Source organism: Phyllobates terribilis, unplaced genomic scaffold (assembly GCF_046119375.1).
Source record: "Phyllobates terribilis strain yellow unplaced genomic scaffold, ASM4611937v1 Scaffold_7__3_contigs__length_470593459, whole genome shotgun sequence".
Classification (NCBI taxonomy): Eukaryota; Metazoa; Chordata; class Amphibia; order Anura; family Dendrobatidae; genus Phyllobates; species Phyllobates terribilis.
In genome coordinates, this window is record NW_027362767.1 from 402,642,430 (window position 1) to 402,658,553 (window position 16,124).

The 16,124-nt window shown below is 46.1% G+C and overlaps 1 protein-coding gene across 2 annotated transcripts in view; it reads right to left on the reverse strand.

Moving 5' to 3' along the window:
• Nucleotides 1-386: 386 nt before the first annotated feature.
• The window catches only part of RASGRP4 (RAS guanyl releasing protein 4), a 78,874-nt gene continuing 63,136 nt past the window's right edge, over nt 387-16,124 (reverse strand). Inside the window, exons 13-16 of one of the 2 annotated variants that reach the window (XM_073641651.1) lie at nt 13,201-13,336; nt 10,468-10,504; nt 1,275-1,459; nt 387-1,183 (exon numbers count right to left, since the gene is read on the reverse strand). In XM_073641651.1, coding sequence (XP_073497752.1) covers nt 974-1,183; nt 1,275-1,459; nt 10,468-10,504; nt 13,201-13,336 — 568 coding nt within the window. In that variant the 3' untranslated portion in view covers nt 387-973. The remainder of the gene's footprint in view (nt 1,184-1,274; nt 1,460-10,467; nt 10,505-13,200; nt 13,337-16,124) is intronic. The other variant, XM_073641650.1, reaches the window with a different exon arrangement.

The window sequence follows — 16,124 nt, forward strand, 5'->3', positions numbered from 1 at the left end:
TATTCTCCAAAATTCTCTCAAGGTGTGCTGTCATGGGTGAGGGGAAAACACCAAGGTTACTTACCGGTAGCCGGTTTTTCCTGAACCCATGACAGCACCCGTAGTTCCCCCCCCCCCCCCCCCCCCTGTCTTTCTATTGTAGGTGTTGGTTATGTGTCTAACCTTTTCTGGAGGTCCTCTCAATGCTCTGTAATCCAACTGAAGCGAGGGAGAGGTACCGCCCTTTTATTTCAGATGGTTTTCTGTCCTTAGTGGGGCGGATCTCTCAAGGTGTGCTGTCATGGGTTCAGGAAAAAACAGCTACCGGTAAGTAACCTTGGTGTTTTGCCGCTTTTTTAGTAAAGAGAAGAAAAAAAAGCAGGTACATCAGTAATGCATCTTTAGTACAGTTTAATTAAATTAGTTATGTGTTAAAGTAAACCAAGCCCCACCAACTCAATGCCCTGCCAATGTCTTAGGTAAACTATGCCCGACCAATTCATTCCTCCCTGTTGTTTTTACTTTTGCAATTGTGTATTTTTTCTTTAACTTTTTTCTTCAGAATAGTCACTTTTTTTCAGACATAAAACTATTTTTCCACTTAATAATTTGATCAAATTGTTTTTTTTTTTCCTAAAATTCTTTTATGGTTTAACATACGTCTTGCATTGTTCATGTTTGTGTGCTGATCTTTGGGATCCTGCAAAAAAAGACAGCAAAACTTGCTTTATATCTGCAGATTTTTTTTTTTTACTGTCAAGAGATCATGTTTTGCATGCAGCAAAAAAAGCAATGTGTGAACATAGCCTGAAGATGACATCAATGTATGTCTCCTTGTCTGTAGACCAGGCATTTGTGACCAGCATGGATCCATCGTGCCGTCCACGGCTGCGCTTCATTTAGGAGGTATCTATTACTTTGCACGAGTAAAGTTCAGTTGTGTCCATTGAGAGTATTTGACACGACTATTTCAGTCCTTCCTGCGGGCGATTGGTCAGGGGGTTGTGTCACTTTGTATCTTCAATGCCTTTAGGGTCTCGAGGATTTGCGTTAGCGCAGCCGGCTTCATCTTGGAGTCCTTGCTCAGTGCTTGCACCTTGTCCTGTAGCGTGCACAGCTGACTGTGTAAGTTGGCGTTCTCGGCTGCCAGCTGCGAGTTGGTGCAGTTCAGTCCGGTGTTCTCCAGCAGAAGGCGATTCCTCTCCTGGAACCAAGTACAACGGAGATGTAAGATACGGAGAAATACTAATAGAGCCATTCTACTAGCTCTATCCCCTGGCATATTCTCTCCTCACCTCCTCTGTCTCTTTTAGCTTCTTCAGTAAAGTTTCAGATTTCTTGCAGCCGCCAACACAATGAGATTTCACATGAGAAGGATCCGCTGCCCCAGATACCGGGGGCCCGTGCTTTTCACGTTGACCTTTTCTTTCTGCGCTTTCCTGGCTAGTAGGCCAGTTCTCCATCACATCCTTGTGCAGTCCTGAAGAAGAACAAACACAAAGTAATAAGCCAGGAGCTTCAAAAGGTTGTAAGAAGTTGATTTCAACCCTAGGCAATTTTTCGTTTTTTGCTCTCCTTCTTCCAAGAGTCACATCTTTATTTATTTTTTCCCCATCCACATAGCCATATGAGGGCTTGTTTTCTGTGGGATGAGTTGTACTTTTTGAATAACACCATTGATTTTACCACTTTAGAATTTTTTTTCTGTTTTCCAGTACACTAAGTGCGGTGAAATTGAAAAAAAAAGTGCAATTCCACAATAGTTTTTTGGGACGGTGTTTGTTTGTTGGTAAAACTGACCTGGCAATATGATTCCTCAGGGTAGTACGAATACAGAGATACCAAACATTTATAGTGTGGTGTTTTTTATTCTTTTTTTTTTTTTTTGCAGCTTGATCTGACATTTTTATTGATACCATTTTGGGGTTGATGCAATGTTATAATCGCCTCTTATTGCAAAAAAAAAAAAAAAATCTGCCTTTTTCTCTCCTTACTCTGCTTTACTTATTTGGATTAATTGTGTTTGTTTTTTTTTTTATATATATATATTTTGATTGGACATTTCTGAACGCGGCGATACCAAATGTATATTTTTTATTTTATTTATTTTTTAATTATTTTATTTTTAATGAGGCAAAATGGAGGTGATTTGAACTTATGTTTTTTTGTTTTTTTTTTATAAATTTTTTTTTTTTTTTTTTTACTGTGGTCAATAGTCCTCTTAGGAGACTTGAAGCTGCGATCGTCCAATCGCTTGTGCTGTACATAGCAGTACATAGCAGCCCTGCTGTGTGTAGCAAAAATTACGATCTCCTGTGGGCCGGCGTTCACAGAAGGATCATGATGACAGGTGTGGGGGTCTTCAGCGGCTCCCCCCACACTCAGCTGTCATGACAACCCATCGATGCCCCGCAATCACGTGACGCACGCTGATGGGCAGAACTTGTAACGGCCGGTGCAAGATAAATTCCGCCGTCAATGATTGATAAGCTGCATTTAACTCAACAGCCACAGGTGGATCACGGATCCATCCGCAGCTGTTAGAGGCACTTGATGGATGATAAAATCAGCCATCAAGTGCAGGGAAAAATGTGGGTTTTGCGCCAGAGACCGCTTCAAAGGCAGTGGCACAGCCAATGACATAAATACAGTGGTGTGAAAGTATTTGCCCCCTTCCTGATTCCTTATTCTTTTGCATGTTTGCCACACTTGAATGTTTCAGACCACAAAACCACTTTAAATATTAGACAAAGATGACACAAAATGCAGTTTTTAAACGAATATCTTTATTATTAAAGGAAAAAGAAATCCAAATCTACAAGGCCCAGTGCAAAAAAGTGATTACCCCTCCCCCCCTTAAATCTAAATTAACTGTGGTTTATGTCTTTTGGGAAGCTGAGTTCAATTTCCCTAACCATACACAGGTCTGATTACTGCCACACCTGTTCTCAATCAAGAAATCACTTAAGTAGGACCTGCCTGACAAAGTGAAGTAGACCAAAAGATCCTCAAAAGCTTCACATCCTGCTGCGATCCAAAGAAATTCAGGAACAAATGAGAAACCGAGTAATTGAGATCTATCAGTCTGGAAAAGGTTATAAAGCCATTTCTAAAGCTTTCGGGCTCCAGCGTACCACAGTGAAATCCATTAACCACAAATGGTGAAAACATGGAACAGTGGTGAACCTTCCCAGGAGTGGCTGGCCGACCGACCAAAATGACCCCAAGAGCACAGCGACAACTCATCCAAGAAGTCACAAAAGACCCCACAACAACATCCGAAGAACTGCGGGCCTCCTTTGCCTCAGTTAAGTTCAGTGTTCATGACTCCCACCATAAGAAATAGACTGGGTAAAAATGGCCTGCATGGCAGAGTTCCAAGACAAAAAACACTGCTGAGCAAAAAGAACAAAGGCTCGTCTCAGTTTTGCCAGAAAACATCTTGATGATCGCCAAGACTTTTGGGAGAATACTCTGTGGACTGACTAGACAAAAGTGGAACTTTTTAGAAGGTGTTTGTCCCATTACATCTGGCATAGAAGTAACACAGCATTTCAGAAAAGGAACATCATACCAACAGTAAAATATGGTGGTGGTAGTGTAATGGTCTGGGGCTGTTTTGCTGCTTCAGGACCTGGAAGACTTACTGTGGTAAATTGAACCATGAATGCTGTTGCCTATCAAAACATCCTGAAGGAGAATGTCCGACCATCTGTCCGTGACCTCAAGCTGAAGCGCACTTGGGTTATGCAGCAGCACAATGATCCAAAACACACCAGGATGTCTGTAGCGTTGGCGTCTCTGCCTCCGGCAGGGCCGAGACGCCAATCCCCTCACGGCCGCGGTCCCGGTCCGGCATCCTCTGGCTCCCCTGCTGCATCTTAAAGGGGCCGCGCGCGCTGTCCTAAAGACTCCCCGGCCAATGGCCGGAAGACTGCCCTTATGTAAGGCACCTCCTCCAAAATGGAGGTGCCTGTGCAAGGTTGTTGTTTGTGTGCTAACACTCTCTCCAGCCCTCAGGTTCCAGTGCCCGCCAGCTTGTCTATCAGCCGTGCCCGCCTGCTTGTCTATCCGCCATGCCCGCCTGCTTGTCTATCCGCATCACCTGCCTGTCTACCAGCCGTGCTCATCTGCTGTGCCTGTCAGCTTCGGCCATCAGTCCCATGGGAGTCGCCTGCTCTCACACAAGGTCGGTCCCAGAGTGGCACCTGGTTCACCTTTCCGCTCCATCCTTGGTTCACGGAGTCGACTAAGCCGCCGTGTGGCCAGGGTCGGTCCGGGTAGGCACTTACGCCCCTCTGGTCCCTCCTTGTATCACAGAACAGAGGTTCCACCACCCGGATCCATAACAGTTTGCACAGGCCCTGGAATCCGGTGGCTCCCAGGCTCCTTCGCTCTCAGACCTGTACCAAGACGCGCTGTCCACCCCGACTGTGTCCGCCTCTAACCAAGAGAGGCGTTGGCGTGGCTTAACCCTCTGTGGGAGAGAGGGGATCCTCTGGTGTCCGACCTCCAGGCTTTCCTCGCAGCCTTCCCGAAGGTATTCGATGAGCTCGGACGAAAATTTTCGACTGCCTCCTCTCTTCTCCGACTCCGCCAAGGGAGTCTCTCTGTGGGACAGTATGCCGTGCGTTTCCGCACCCTCGCATCTGAACTTGCCTGGAACAATGAGGCTCTGGTGGCCACCTTTTGGGAGGGCCTTTCCGGACGGATCAAGGATGAGCTAGCCGGTCGTGACATACCTCCCTCTCTGGACGACCTGGTGTCATTAGCTACACGGATCGACATCCGTTTTCAGGAGCGTTCTAAGGAGGCAACCCGTGAGAGAAGATCCCTGCGCCACGCACCTACCTTGCAAAGGCTTAGTCTCGCAACCAGCATCCCTTCTGGTGTCTTCTCCAGAGTCTATGCAAATAGACCAAGTTAAGATGGTCAAGTCTCTCCAGGAGGCCCACCGCACCGAGGGGAGTTGCTTCTACTGTGGCTGTATAGAGCACCTAATCCGCTCCTGTCCGGTGAGACCGGGAAACTCCAGTGTCTAGGACCTCTCAGAGAGGTCGTCCTAGGCAAAAGTTCTTCCTCTCTGCCCTTGACTCTGTCCGTTTCGGTTACCAGTGATAAGACCCACTTCTTCGAGACAGCCTATCTGGATTCCGGAGCCGCTGGGAACCTCATTCAACAGGCCGTTGTGGAGCGATAACAGATTCCTACTGTTGAGGGAGGGCAATGGTCCTTCACGGTTGACCAAGTGAGTGTCAAATTATTATGTTATAAGGTTGATTGCAATCCACAGAAAACCAAACGGAGACAGTGCTCTGTATGGGAGGATTCAGAGAATGTCTAATCCTGTTTATTTCTACTTAGCATTTTATATTGTTTTGAGTTTATTAATAGCCAATCATCTACAGCCGTACTACAGGCTTAGGCCAATGTTAGTGCAATTATTACGGAAACACACATATGGTCATATATCATCGTTAGTTCGGCGCATGATGGAAATTTACAAGGTTACCCATCCCGGCTCAGAATAGTCAGATAACGGGAGCAGGGCGTCTCACAGAATGGTCTTGTGAGAAAAGGTTAGTGTGGGAAAGATGCATGGGAAGCATGAGAAAAGAAGGAAAGAATGCATGTTATGCAAGGAGTATAATAACATGATTTTAAAGCAAGCAGACAAAATGGAGTTGCTATAGCATGAGTATCAATATGTCCTTTACACTTGGATAGCATGAATATTAATATGTCCTTTACACTACCATACATCTGGCTGATCCTTTTAGCGGTTTCCTCTGTGGATGGAAAGCTTCTCTTTGAGACCATCTTGTTTGTCACTGAGCCTGTAACTCTTCAGGTGGGAATGCTACATTCAGAGAGGATCTCCTTCTACGTGCTGTCCGGTCTCTCTCAACCCCTCTTGCTTGGCCTGCCTTGGTTACAGAGACATGAGCCCGTCCTGAATTGGAGCTCGGGTGAGGTGCTCCGTTGGGGTCAGGAATGTCATAAGTCCTGTCTGGTTCCGGTTCGTCCTGCTCGACCTCCGTCTACTCCAGCTAACCTACCTGGCCTGCTGGGACCCTACTTGTCTTATGTGGACGTCTACCACCTCATAGGCCGTATGATTGCCCTATCGACCTAATACCTGGTGCTTCACCTCCTCGCGGGCGAATCTACCCCTTGTCGCTGGCCGAGACCAGTGCTATGTCTGAGTACATAGAAGAGAAACTTGCTAGGGGATTTATCCAGAAATCCACCTCTCTGGCTGGAGCAGGATTCTTCTTCGTCAAAAAGAAAGACGGCTCTCTTCGTCCATGTATCGACTGTAGGGGCCTAAACCAGATTACCATCAAAAATAAGTACCCCCTGCCTCTCATCTCGGAGCTGTGTGACCGCCTAAAAGGCGCGAAGATCTTCACTAAGCTGGATCTTCGTGGGGCGTACAATCTGGTCCGGATTCGATAGGGAGATGAGTGGAAGACGGCATTCAGCACTCGGGATGGTCACTACGAGTACCGCGTGATGCCCTTCGGTCTCTGTAATGCTCCAGCCATCTTCCATGAGTTAGTGAATGACCTCTTCCGAGATCTGCTGTATTCCTGCGTGGTGGTGTACCTGGACAATATCTTGGTGTGCTCCTCTGATCTGCCCTCTCATCGGAGGGATGTTCGTCAGGTACTGCTGAGGCTCCGGAAGAATCGCCTGTATGCAAAGTACGAGAAATGCCTCTTTGAGCATACCTCCCTACCATTTTTGGGGTATATCTTCTCTGAGACTGGACTGCAGATGGATCGCGAGAAGGTGTCTGCCATCTTAAAGTGGCCCCGACCTGAGGGGTTGAAGGCTATTCAGCGGTTTCTGGGATTCTCTAACTATTACCGACTCTTTATTCCTCATTTCTCCTCTCGTACTGCTCCCATCTCTGCTCTCACCTGTGAAGGGGCAAATCCCAGGGAATGGACTTCCAAGGCGGAAAGTGCCTTTGTCTTTCTTAATCAAGCCTTCTCCTCCGCTCCAGTGCTTCATCGTCCAGATTGCAGTAAACAGTTCTTCCCGGAGGTTGATGCCTCTTCCTCCGGGGCCGGAGCAGTGCTCACCCAGAAATCCTCGTCCGCGCAAATGGTGACCTGCGGCTTCTTCTCCAAACTCTTTTCTCCGTCCGAGCGTAATTACTCCATAGGGGATCGAGAACTGCTGGCCATCAAATTAGCGCTGGAGGAGTGGCGCTACTTGCTTGAGGGGGCTCTGCACTCGGTAGTCATCTACACTGACCATAAAAACCTCGCTTATTTGCAGACCGCCCAAAGACTAAATCCACGTCAGGCCGGATGGTCTTTGTTCTTTGCTCGTTTCAGCTTTACTCTCCATTACCGCCTGGCAGACAAGAATATTAAAGCTGACGCTCTGTCCCGCTCTTTCCTGTCTACCGACCAAGCGGAGGAGCCTCTACCCTCCAGAATAATGTCTGTTGCTCTGTTCGACCTGTCTCATCTACCTCCTGGTAAGACGTTTGTAGCGGCTCAGGATCGGAATAGGGTCTTACTCTGGGGTCATTCGTCCAAACTGGCTGGTCTTGCTGGCCAGAGGAAGATGCTTCTGCTCATTGCCCGACATTATTGGTGGCCCACCCTCCGCAAGGATGTTGCGGATTTTTTCGTGACTTGTTCCTCCTGTGCCCGTAACAAGATACCTAGGCACCTCCCAGCTGGTCGTCTTCTTCCTCTCCCCTTGCCTTCTGCTCCTTGGCATCACATTGCTATGGACTTCCTCACTGATCTTCCGGTATCTGCCGGTTCTACCGTCATATGGGTGGTCACTGACCGCTTCTCCAAGATGGCTCACTTCATTCTTTTGCCTGGTCTTCCGTCTGCACCTGTGCTGGCTAAGGACTTCATCCGTCACATCTTTCGTCTCCACGGCTTACTCCTCCACATTGTCTCGGACAGAGGAGTTCAGTTCACTTCTCGCTTCTGGAGAGCCACGTGCAAGCTGTTGGATGTCACTTTGGACTTTTCTTCGGCCTATCATCCTCAGTCCAATGGTCAGATGGAATTTATTAATCAGATCCTTACCAGTTTTCTTCGGCATTTTGTCAACGCTCACCATAGCGATTGGGTAGAAATTCTCTTTGGGCCAAGTTTTCTTATAACAACCATGTGAGTGAGTCCTCTAAGTCTCCGTTTTTTGTGGTTGATGAGCAACACCCCCGAATTCCGTTTCCCGTCTCTTCTTCAGTGGACAATCCTGCCACGGAGTCTGTCAGTGACTTTTCGGAGATTTGGGAAGACACTAGATCTGCGCTTCTTCAGTCCTCCGAGCGGATGAAGAAGCATGCTGATAAGAGACGTCTGGATCCGCCTCTATTCCGTCCAGGAGACGAGGTCTGGCTTTCCTCCAAATATGTCCGTCTCAAGATACCATCATACAAGTTGGGTCCGCGGTTCATCCGACCTTTCGAGATTCTGAACCAAATAAATCCAGTGGCGTACAAGTTGAAACTCCCTGCCTCCTTACGGATTCCCAATTCCTTTCATGTGTCTCTCCTCAAGCCTGTTGTCCTTAATCCTTTCTCTGACGATCCAGGTACCACTCCAGCTCCAGTCTCCGCTGAGGACGTCTTTGAGGTAGAGAACATTTTGGCCATCAAGAGGGTAAGAGGAAAGACTTTCTTTCTTGTGGACTGGAAGGGGTTTGGTCCTGAGGAGAGGTCTGGGGAGCCCAGGGAGAACATTCATGCTTCTCATCATTTAGAAAAATTTCTTGCGGGCTTAAAGAAGAGGGGGCATAAAGGGGGGGTACTATAGCTTCGGCGTCTCTGCCTCCTGCCGGGCAGAGACGCCGATCCCCTCACCACCTCGGTCCCGGTCCGGCATCTTCCGGCTCCCCTGCTGCATCTGCCCGGGGTGCGCGCACCACGCGCTGTTCCCCGGGCACTGTATTTAGGGTGCGCGCCCCCTCCCTCTTAAAGTGGCGGCACGCTGTCCTAAAGAGTCCCTGGCCAATAGCCGGATGACTTCCCTTATATAAGGCACCTCCTCCAAAATGGAGGTGCTTGTGCAAGGTTGTTGTTTGTGTGCTAACACTCTCTCCAGCCCTCAGGTTCCAGTGCCCACCAGCTTGTCTATCAGTCGTGTCCACCCGCCTGTCTAGCAACCGTACCCAGCTGCCTATCTGCCGTGCCCGCCTGCTTGTCTACCCGCATCACCTGCCTGTCTACCAGCCATGCTCATCTGCTGTGCCTGTCAGCTTCGGCCATAAGTCCCGTGGGAGTCGCCTGCTCTCACACAAGGTCGGTCCCAGAGTGGCACCTGGTTCACCTTCCCGCTCCCTCCTTGGTTCATGGAGTCGACTAAGCCGCCGTGTGGCCAGGGTCGGTCCGGGTTGGCACTTAGTTACGCCCCTCTGGTCCCTCCTTGTATCACAGCACAGAGGTTCCACCACCCGGATCCGTAACAATGTCCACCTCTGTATGGCTTAAGAAAAACAAAATTAAGACTTTGGAGTGGCCTAGTCAAAGTCCTGACATTAATCCGATTGAGATGCTGTGACATGACCTTAAAAGGCGGTTCATGCTCGGAAGCCCTCCAATGTGGCTGAATTACAACAATTCTGCAAAGATGAGTGGCCAAAATTCCTCCAGGGCGTTATAAAAAACTCATTGCCTGTTATCGCAAACACTTGATTGCAGTTGTTGCTGCTAAGGGTGGCCAATCCAGTTATTAGGTTTAGGGGGCAATCACTTTTTCACACAGGGCCCTGTAGGTTTGGATTTCTTTTTCCCTGAATAATAAAGACCTTCATGTTAAAACTGCATTTTGTGTTTACTTGTGTTATCTTTGTCTAATATTTCAATTTGTTTTGTGATCTGAAACATTTAAGTGACAAACATGGAAAAGAATAAGAAGTCAGGAAGGGGGCAAACACTTCTTCACACCACTGTATACTTCATCGGTCGTGAAGGGGTTAAAGGGTTCTCCTAGGACTTGTGGCTATTTTATGTTCTCCCCACTCCCTTCATTTTTCCTTCCTTTCTTCCAAGAGTTGTAACTTTTTTTTAAATTTTTTGTCGACCCAGCTGTAATGGCAGCAGTTGGCGATAGGCACCCTATTATCACTTTAGTGCAGTGAGGATGGATGCCCGTATCAGTGTGCCCCCTGATTGACACTTTCAGAGATTGACAGCGCCATTTAAGTGGTTAAACAGCATCAATCGGGGATCGGCAGATTGAAGAGACAGTGACTTTCTGGCGAGCACTGTAGCCTCTATTTTATGGGCCTGATATTACAGCTCGTTCATGTACATGATATTGGGCTGCAATGCCAGGTGCAGCCACTACAAAAACTATGCTGCGCCACTCCTGGTAAACTATGTAGAGGTTGCAGTTTGGGCCAGAGCGCCATGATCACTTCAATCAGCTGATCGGTGGGGATGCTGGAAATCTGCAGACTGGCGATGGGTTTCTCTAATGTGTGGCCAGTATTACACTGATTTACCTGAAGTCACGTAGCCTTGCTTGGCCACACTCCATATCTGAAAAAAAGATGAAACAAGATTAGCTGTAGAAATAATACAATTACCATGTGTCAGGATTATTAACAGCCTTGGCCAAACGCAGTGGGTTTTTAATCAGAGCAGCATGATGTAGAGGCTGAGACCCTGATTCCAGCTATGTGTCACTTACTGGACTGTGTGTTGCTGTTTCAATAAAATCAGTGTTTTATCAACAGGAGATTATCACTACAGGACTAGTTATCTCCTAGTCAGCTGCTCTGTGTAACTCCGCCCTCAGCACTGATTGGCAGCTTTGTCTATACACAGTGATGTGGGCGGGGTTATACAAGGCTCAGCATTCCAAGATCTGCAGCAGAGAAAACAAGTATTGTATCAGACCAGTAAGTGACACATCGCCGGAATCGGCGTCTCCGCCCCTACATCATGTTGCTGACAGATTCCCTTTTAAAGTTTAAACCCATTCAAAAGATACAAAAAAAATTATACAGAAATCAGATTGTACCCAAATCCACCTAGCTCTCAAAATTTGAACCTAAATTACTTAATTTAAGAGGGTTGTCTAATATAAATGACATTTAATAAAAAATATGTCAAAGGAACCCTCCAACTACAACTGGTATTGTCTGCGTCCCGCTTCTCTAGGAGCCAGAACAGAGACCAGCTCTGTAAGAACGCTCCCTTACATAATGTCACTGTAAAGTGTCACAAGAGCGGCTCACGGGGTTTGTCAACTTCTCTGATTCGGGGCCGTCACTTCAGCAGAAATGGAACCACAGGCCGTGTCATTTCCTGCCTCTTATGACAGAATGGGGGGGGGTGTAGAAAAGAAGCAATCGTACAAGTACTGAGGGGACGACCGCTGCAGATTCTTCCTTGTTACATTATAAAAGGGCCACATGTTGGGATCCATCTCACTGACATGATTTCTCTGTAGTTTTGGTCATTTAAAGGGAACCTGTCAGCAATTTTTTTTACATACGAAATTAGGCGCTTGTCCCCCAATAACAAATTATTCATTTTTTATTTTTTTTTTAAAGTGATCTGATGTTCCAGTCATGAGAAACCCAGCTTAGGAGACATATGTAAATGAAGCTGGGAGTGCACTAGGGGTGTGTCAATACAGGACTAGTGCATTGACCAGCCCCCAGTGCACTTCCAACCTAATTTGTTAGCCGCCTCCTACCTACCAACACCCCCAGCTCTTCTTTTAATTAGCCGGCTTGGCACAAAATCATAGTATGTTCATCGTCACGCCATCAGAAGAGGAGATGGGGGTGGCAGGAGGCGGTTTCCTGGGTTCCTGTTTGGAAAACCAATGTGGCCACAGGACAAGGGTCCTGCAAATCGATTTGCTCATCAGGCTGGAAGTGCACTGTGGTTATGTCAATACAATTGGACTGCTTCGTTCAAGTGCACGACCACGCCCCCAGTGCACTTCCAGCCTGATTTGCATATGGCTTCTGCACTACATTTCTCATGACTGGCCCATCAGATACTGGGGGAATGCAGCCATACCACTACTTTCATATATAAAAAAACAAGTCCATAAAAAAAAAAACAATCACTGAAGCAAAACCAAGTAAATTTATTTTTATTTTTTAATAAAAAATAGAAAGTTAAGAAATATATATATCATGCCCAATTGCAAACGGTCAACTCTCTACCGGAGACACTTTTGCAACTGCCCCATTCATCTGAACCTGGTGTGTAAAACTTTATGAATCCCTCCTCTTAAACAGCGCCATTCTGAATATTTAGTGGCAGAAATTTTTGTTAATAGACCCTAGGGCCATATTTACACCTTGCATTTTTTGCTGCGTTTTTTTTCCTCAGGCAAAACCTGCTCTCATGGCAGTAAAGAAGCAGCGTTAAAAAAGCAGATTTTGCTGCGTTTTTATTGTCTTTTAAACATGCTGATAAAGTTTAGTGCCCCGGAAAAAAGAAAAAAAAGATGATGCAGCAAGGTTTTGCACCAAAAACACAGCAACACCTGATACCTGTGTTTTTGCACTTACTCATTGCTTTCTATGGGTGAAAAAAAAGCTGCAAAAACTCTGAAAGTAGTGACATGCTGCTGTCAAAAACACAAATCAGTCAGGAAAAAAAAAAAAACAATGTTTGTGCATGAGATTTCTGAAATCACATACTGTACAATGCAACTTAAACTTTGCATTAAAAAAACGCAACACAAACGCAGTGTGAACAAAGCCTAATGTTGATGACTTGTCTGGGGTTGCTTCTGTGTCCCCTCCATCACTTACCATGGCTCTGCCCTCTATACATCGCAGGGTAGAAAATAAATGTATGATTGCAGGGGGTCTGTGTCTCCCCAAATAATCTCATGCCTCCAGAGACCATGAAGTAATAAAAGTTGTTTTTGACATAACCCCTTTAAATCATGCATACACCTCTGCCACCAATGCAGTTACAAAAAAAGCAATTTTGCAAATAATACAAATGTTCTGCAGTTTTGTGTATACAGCAAATATGCAGATTTATGTGTCACCATGGTTAAAGATTGCATGCAGGCCAGGTATGAAGTTTGCTTCTGCGTTTCATGTGTTCCTCCCTCGTTATGAAAGGGAATAACGCAAGACTGCAGGATCAGACTACGTAGGCGTTGTTTGTAGTCTGTAACCACGGCGACACATAGCTCTGCACAGAAGCTGTAGGCAGAGCTCTGACGACGCTCTATGTGTGCTGCGGTTTCTTACACAGTTGGCACACAGCGGCGTTTCCTTCAGACGGATCTCCACCAGACTTTGCAAAAAAGGAAGTCCTAGTCTGGAGCACACTTGACTGGCTTTCATAAAATATGACGTCATCTCCTCGTGGGTGACCGGTCCCTCTCTGTGAAGAAAAAAAAAAAGAAATCAATTTACAGCAGAGTTACAAACTTCCCAATCGAATGAACTCACTAATAGATTCTCAGTTCACTCTTTCAGCAGCCAGTGCAACACAAAACGTTGCAACGAAGGCAAACGGTGCAACGTTTTTAAGGAAACCAAATGGCAAAAATGTGTTTTAGCCCCAAATATATGCACTTAAGCCAAAAAAAAAAAAAAAGCTCCAAAGGTGGACAACCCCTCTAATGCTTGTTTGTCTCCATGAAAGCAGACAGCTCCTGGGGGAAATAAAGTTCACGTTCTCCCATGTGCCGCACTTTCAGTATCTATATAAAACTATTAACCTGCAGATTAACCCTATATCTGCAGGTTAATAGTGTTATCAGAGGTGACAGGTTCACTATAAACATTCTGTACCGTTTGTGCAGAAACCATTCAGATGAACGCAGAAAAAGACAGATAAAATAGTTACAAATCCTCCTTTCATAACAAGCTCACTGACAAATTCGAAGTGAACTCATTCTGCAGGCAGCACAGGCTATAGAATTCAAACCCATTGTTTGCTTCAATTTCTGCTATTTAATCACTTATATGGCACTGTCCACTACTGATCTCTGCATCTAAAGAGGAACTTTTATCAAATTTTTCATGTTTAACTGGACACACAATTTTTTTTGTTATTTTGCCTCCCCGCAGCAGAAATATTAACAATCAAATATTGGGAACCTAATGAGTTACCATATTTTTCTGACTATAAAACTCACTTTTTTCCTCCAAAATTTTGGAGGAAAGTGGGGTGGTGCATCTTATAGTCCAACTGTATGGCTGTGGGTGGTGGGGGGTGTGAGGGAGCAGGCACAGGAGGCAGGAGCCGCCTCTTGCAGCCTACACTGTGCCCGCTAATAAAGAAAATGAATATTCACTGCCCCCCACATCCATGGGCGTGGAGAGCAGTGAATATTCATTTTCCTTATTAGCACTCACACTGTACCCGCAGCGTGGCTCCTGCTGCGGCCGGCGATCAGTGTTCCCGCTATTAAAGTCAATGAATATTCACTACAACCCACTCCCATGGGTTGTAGTGAATATTCATGCACTTTAATAGCGGGCACACTGACCGCCGGCCGCTGCAGGAGCCGCGCTGCGGGTACAGAGTGCACGCTATTAGGGAGAATGAATGGTCACTACACTGTGTTCCAAATTATTATGCAAATAATATTTTCTCAGATTTTCCCAAATTACCTATATGAATTGCAGTCATTGTAATTTTCCAGTCAAATAACTATTAGAGTACAATTGAAAGGTTTTTGTACAAACTGCCTATGATAACAGTATATTTTTTCTCAATGGGGTTGAGGTCAGGGGAGCATGGGGGTCACACCATAAGTTTGTCCCCTTTTATGCCCACAGCAGCCAGAGATGCAGATGTGTTATGTGCAGCATGAGATGGGGCATTATCATGCATGAAAATGATCTTGCTGCTCAATGCACGGTTCTTCTTCTTGAACCATGGAAAGAAGTGCTGTTTGAGAAACTCCACATATATTATGGAGTTCATCTTTACCCCTTCAGGGATCCTAAAAGGGCCGACAATCTCTCTCCCCATGATTCCAGCCCAAAACATTACTCCACCTCCTCCTTGTTAGCGCCGTAGCTGTGTTTGCATGGGGTGTCTATCAAGCAGCCATCCTCCACTCCATCCATCTGGACCATCGAGATCATTTCATGCATGATAATGCCCCGTCTCATGCTGCACATAACACATCTGCATCTCTGGCTGCTATGGGCATAAAAGGGGACAAACTTATGGTGTGGCCCCCATGCTCCCCTGACCTCAACCCCATTGAGAACCTCTGGAGCATCATCAAAAGGAGTGTCTATGATGGCGGGAGGCAGTTCACATCTAAGCAACAGCTCTGGGAGGGTATTCTGTCCTCATGCAAAACAATTAAAGCAGAAACCATCCAAAACCTGACAAATTCAATGAATGAGAGAGTTCAGAAGCTCCTTTCGAACAAGCGGTCCTATGTGCAAATGTAACATCACCTAGAATAAAGTTTTGAGTTGAAAACTGTTTGATTTCAGTTTGTAATAACCAGCTAATGCTTATAATTTCAAAAATGACCATTTTTTTGTTCTTTATTAAAATGAAAAGGTTGAAAACTCTGCTGTGCATAATAATTTGGAACATGCATTTTGAGTGCAGTTTGAGTGTTTTATTTCTTAAAAAATATACTGTTATCATAGGCAGTTTGTACAAAAACCTTTCAATTGTACTCTAATAGTTATTTGACTGGAAAATTACAATGACTGCAATTCATATAGGTAATTTGGGAAAATCTGAGAAAATATTATTTGCATAATAATTTGGAACACAGTGTATTTCCCATGCACGCAGTCCTGGCATGGGGAGCAGTGACTATTCTGACACAGCATCTCACAGTGTGAGGGTGCATGGTGTCATCGCCATGCGCGGCTCACATGGACATGTTGTGCTGGCAGCAGAGCAGGATGCAGCGCTGGAACACGGGGAAGAAGGGTGAGTAGACATGTTTTTTTTTGTGTGCAGCATGGGATGGGGGGGTGCCAAGCATACCAGGAAGGGGGATGGGGATCAGGGGTGCCATGCACACCAGGATGGGGATCAGGGGTGCCATTCATACCAGGATGGGGGATTGGGGTGCCATGCATATCAGGATGGTGGATTGGGCTGCCATGCATATTAGGATGGGGATCAGGGGTGCCATGCATACCAGGATGCGGATCAGGGGTGCCATTCATACCAGGATGGG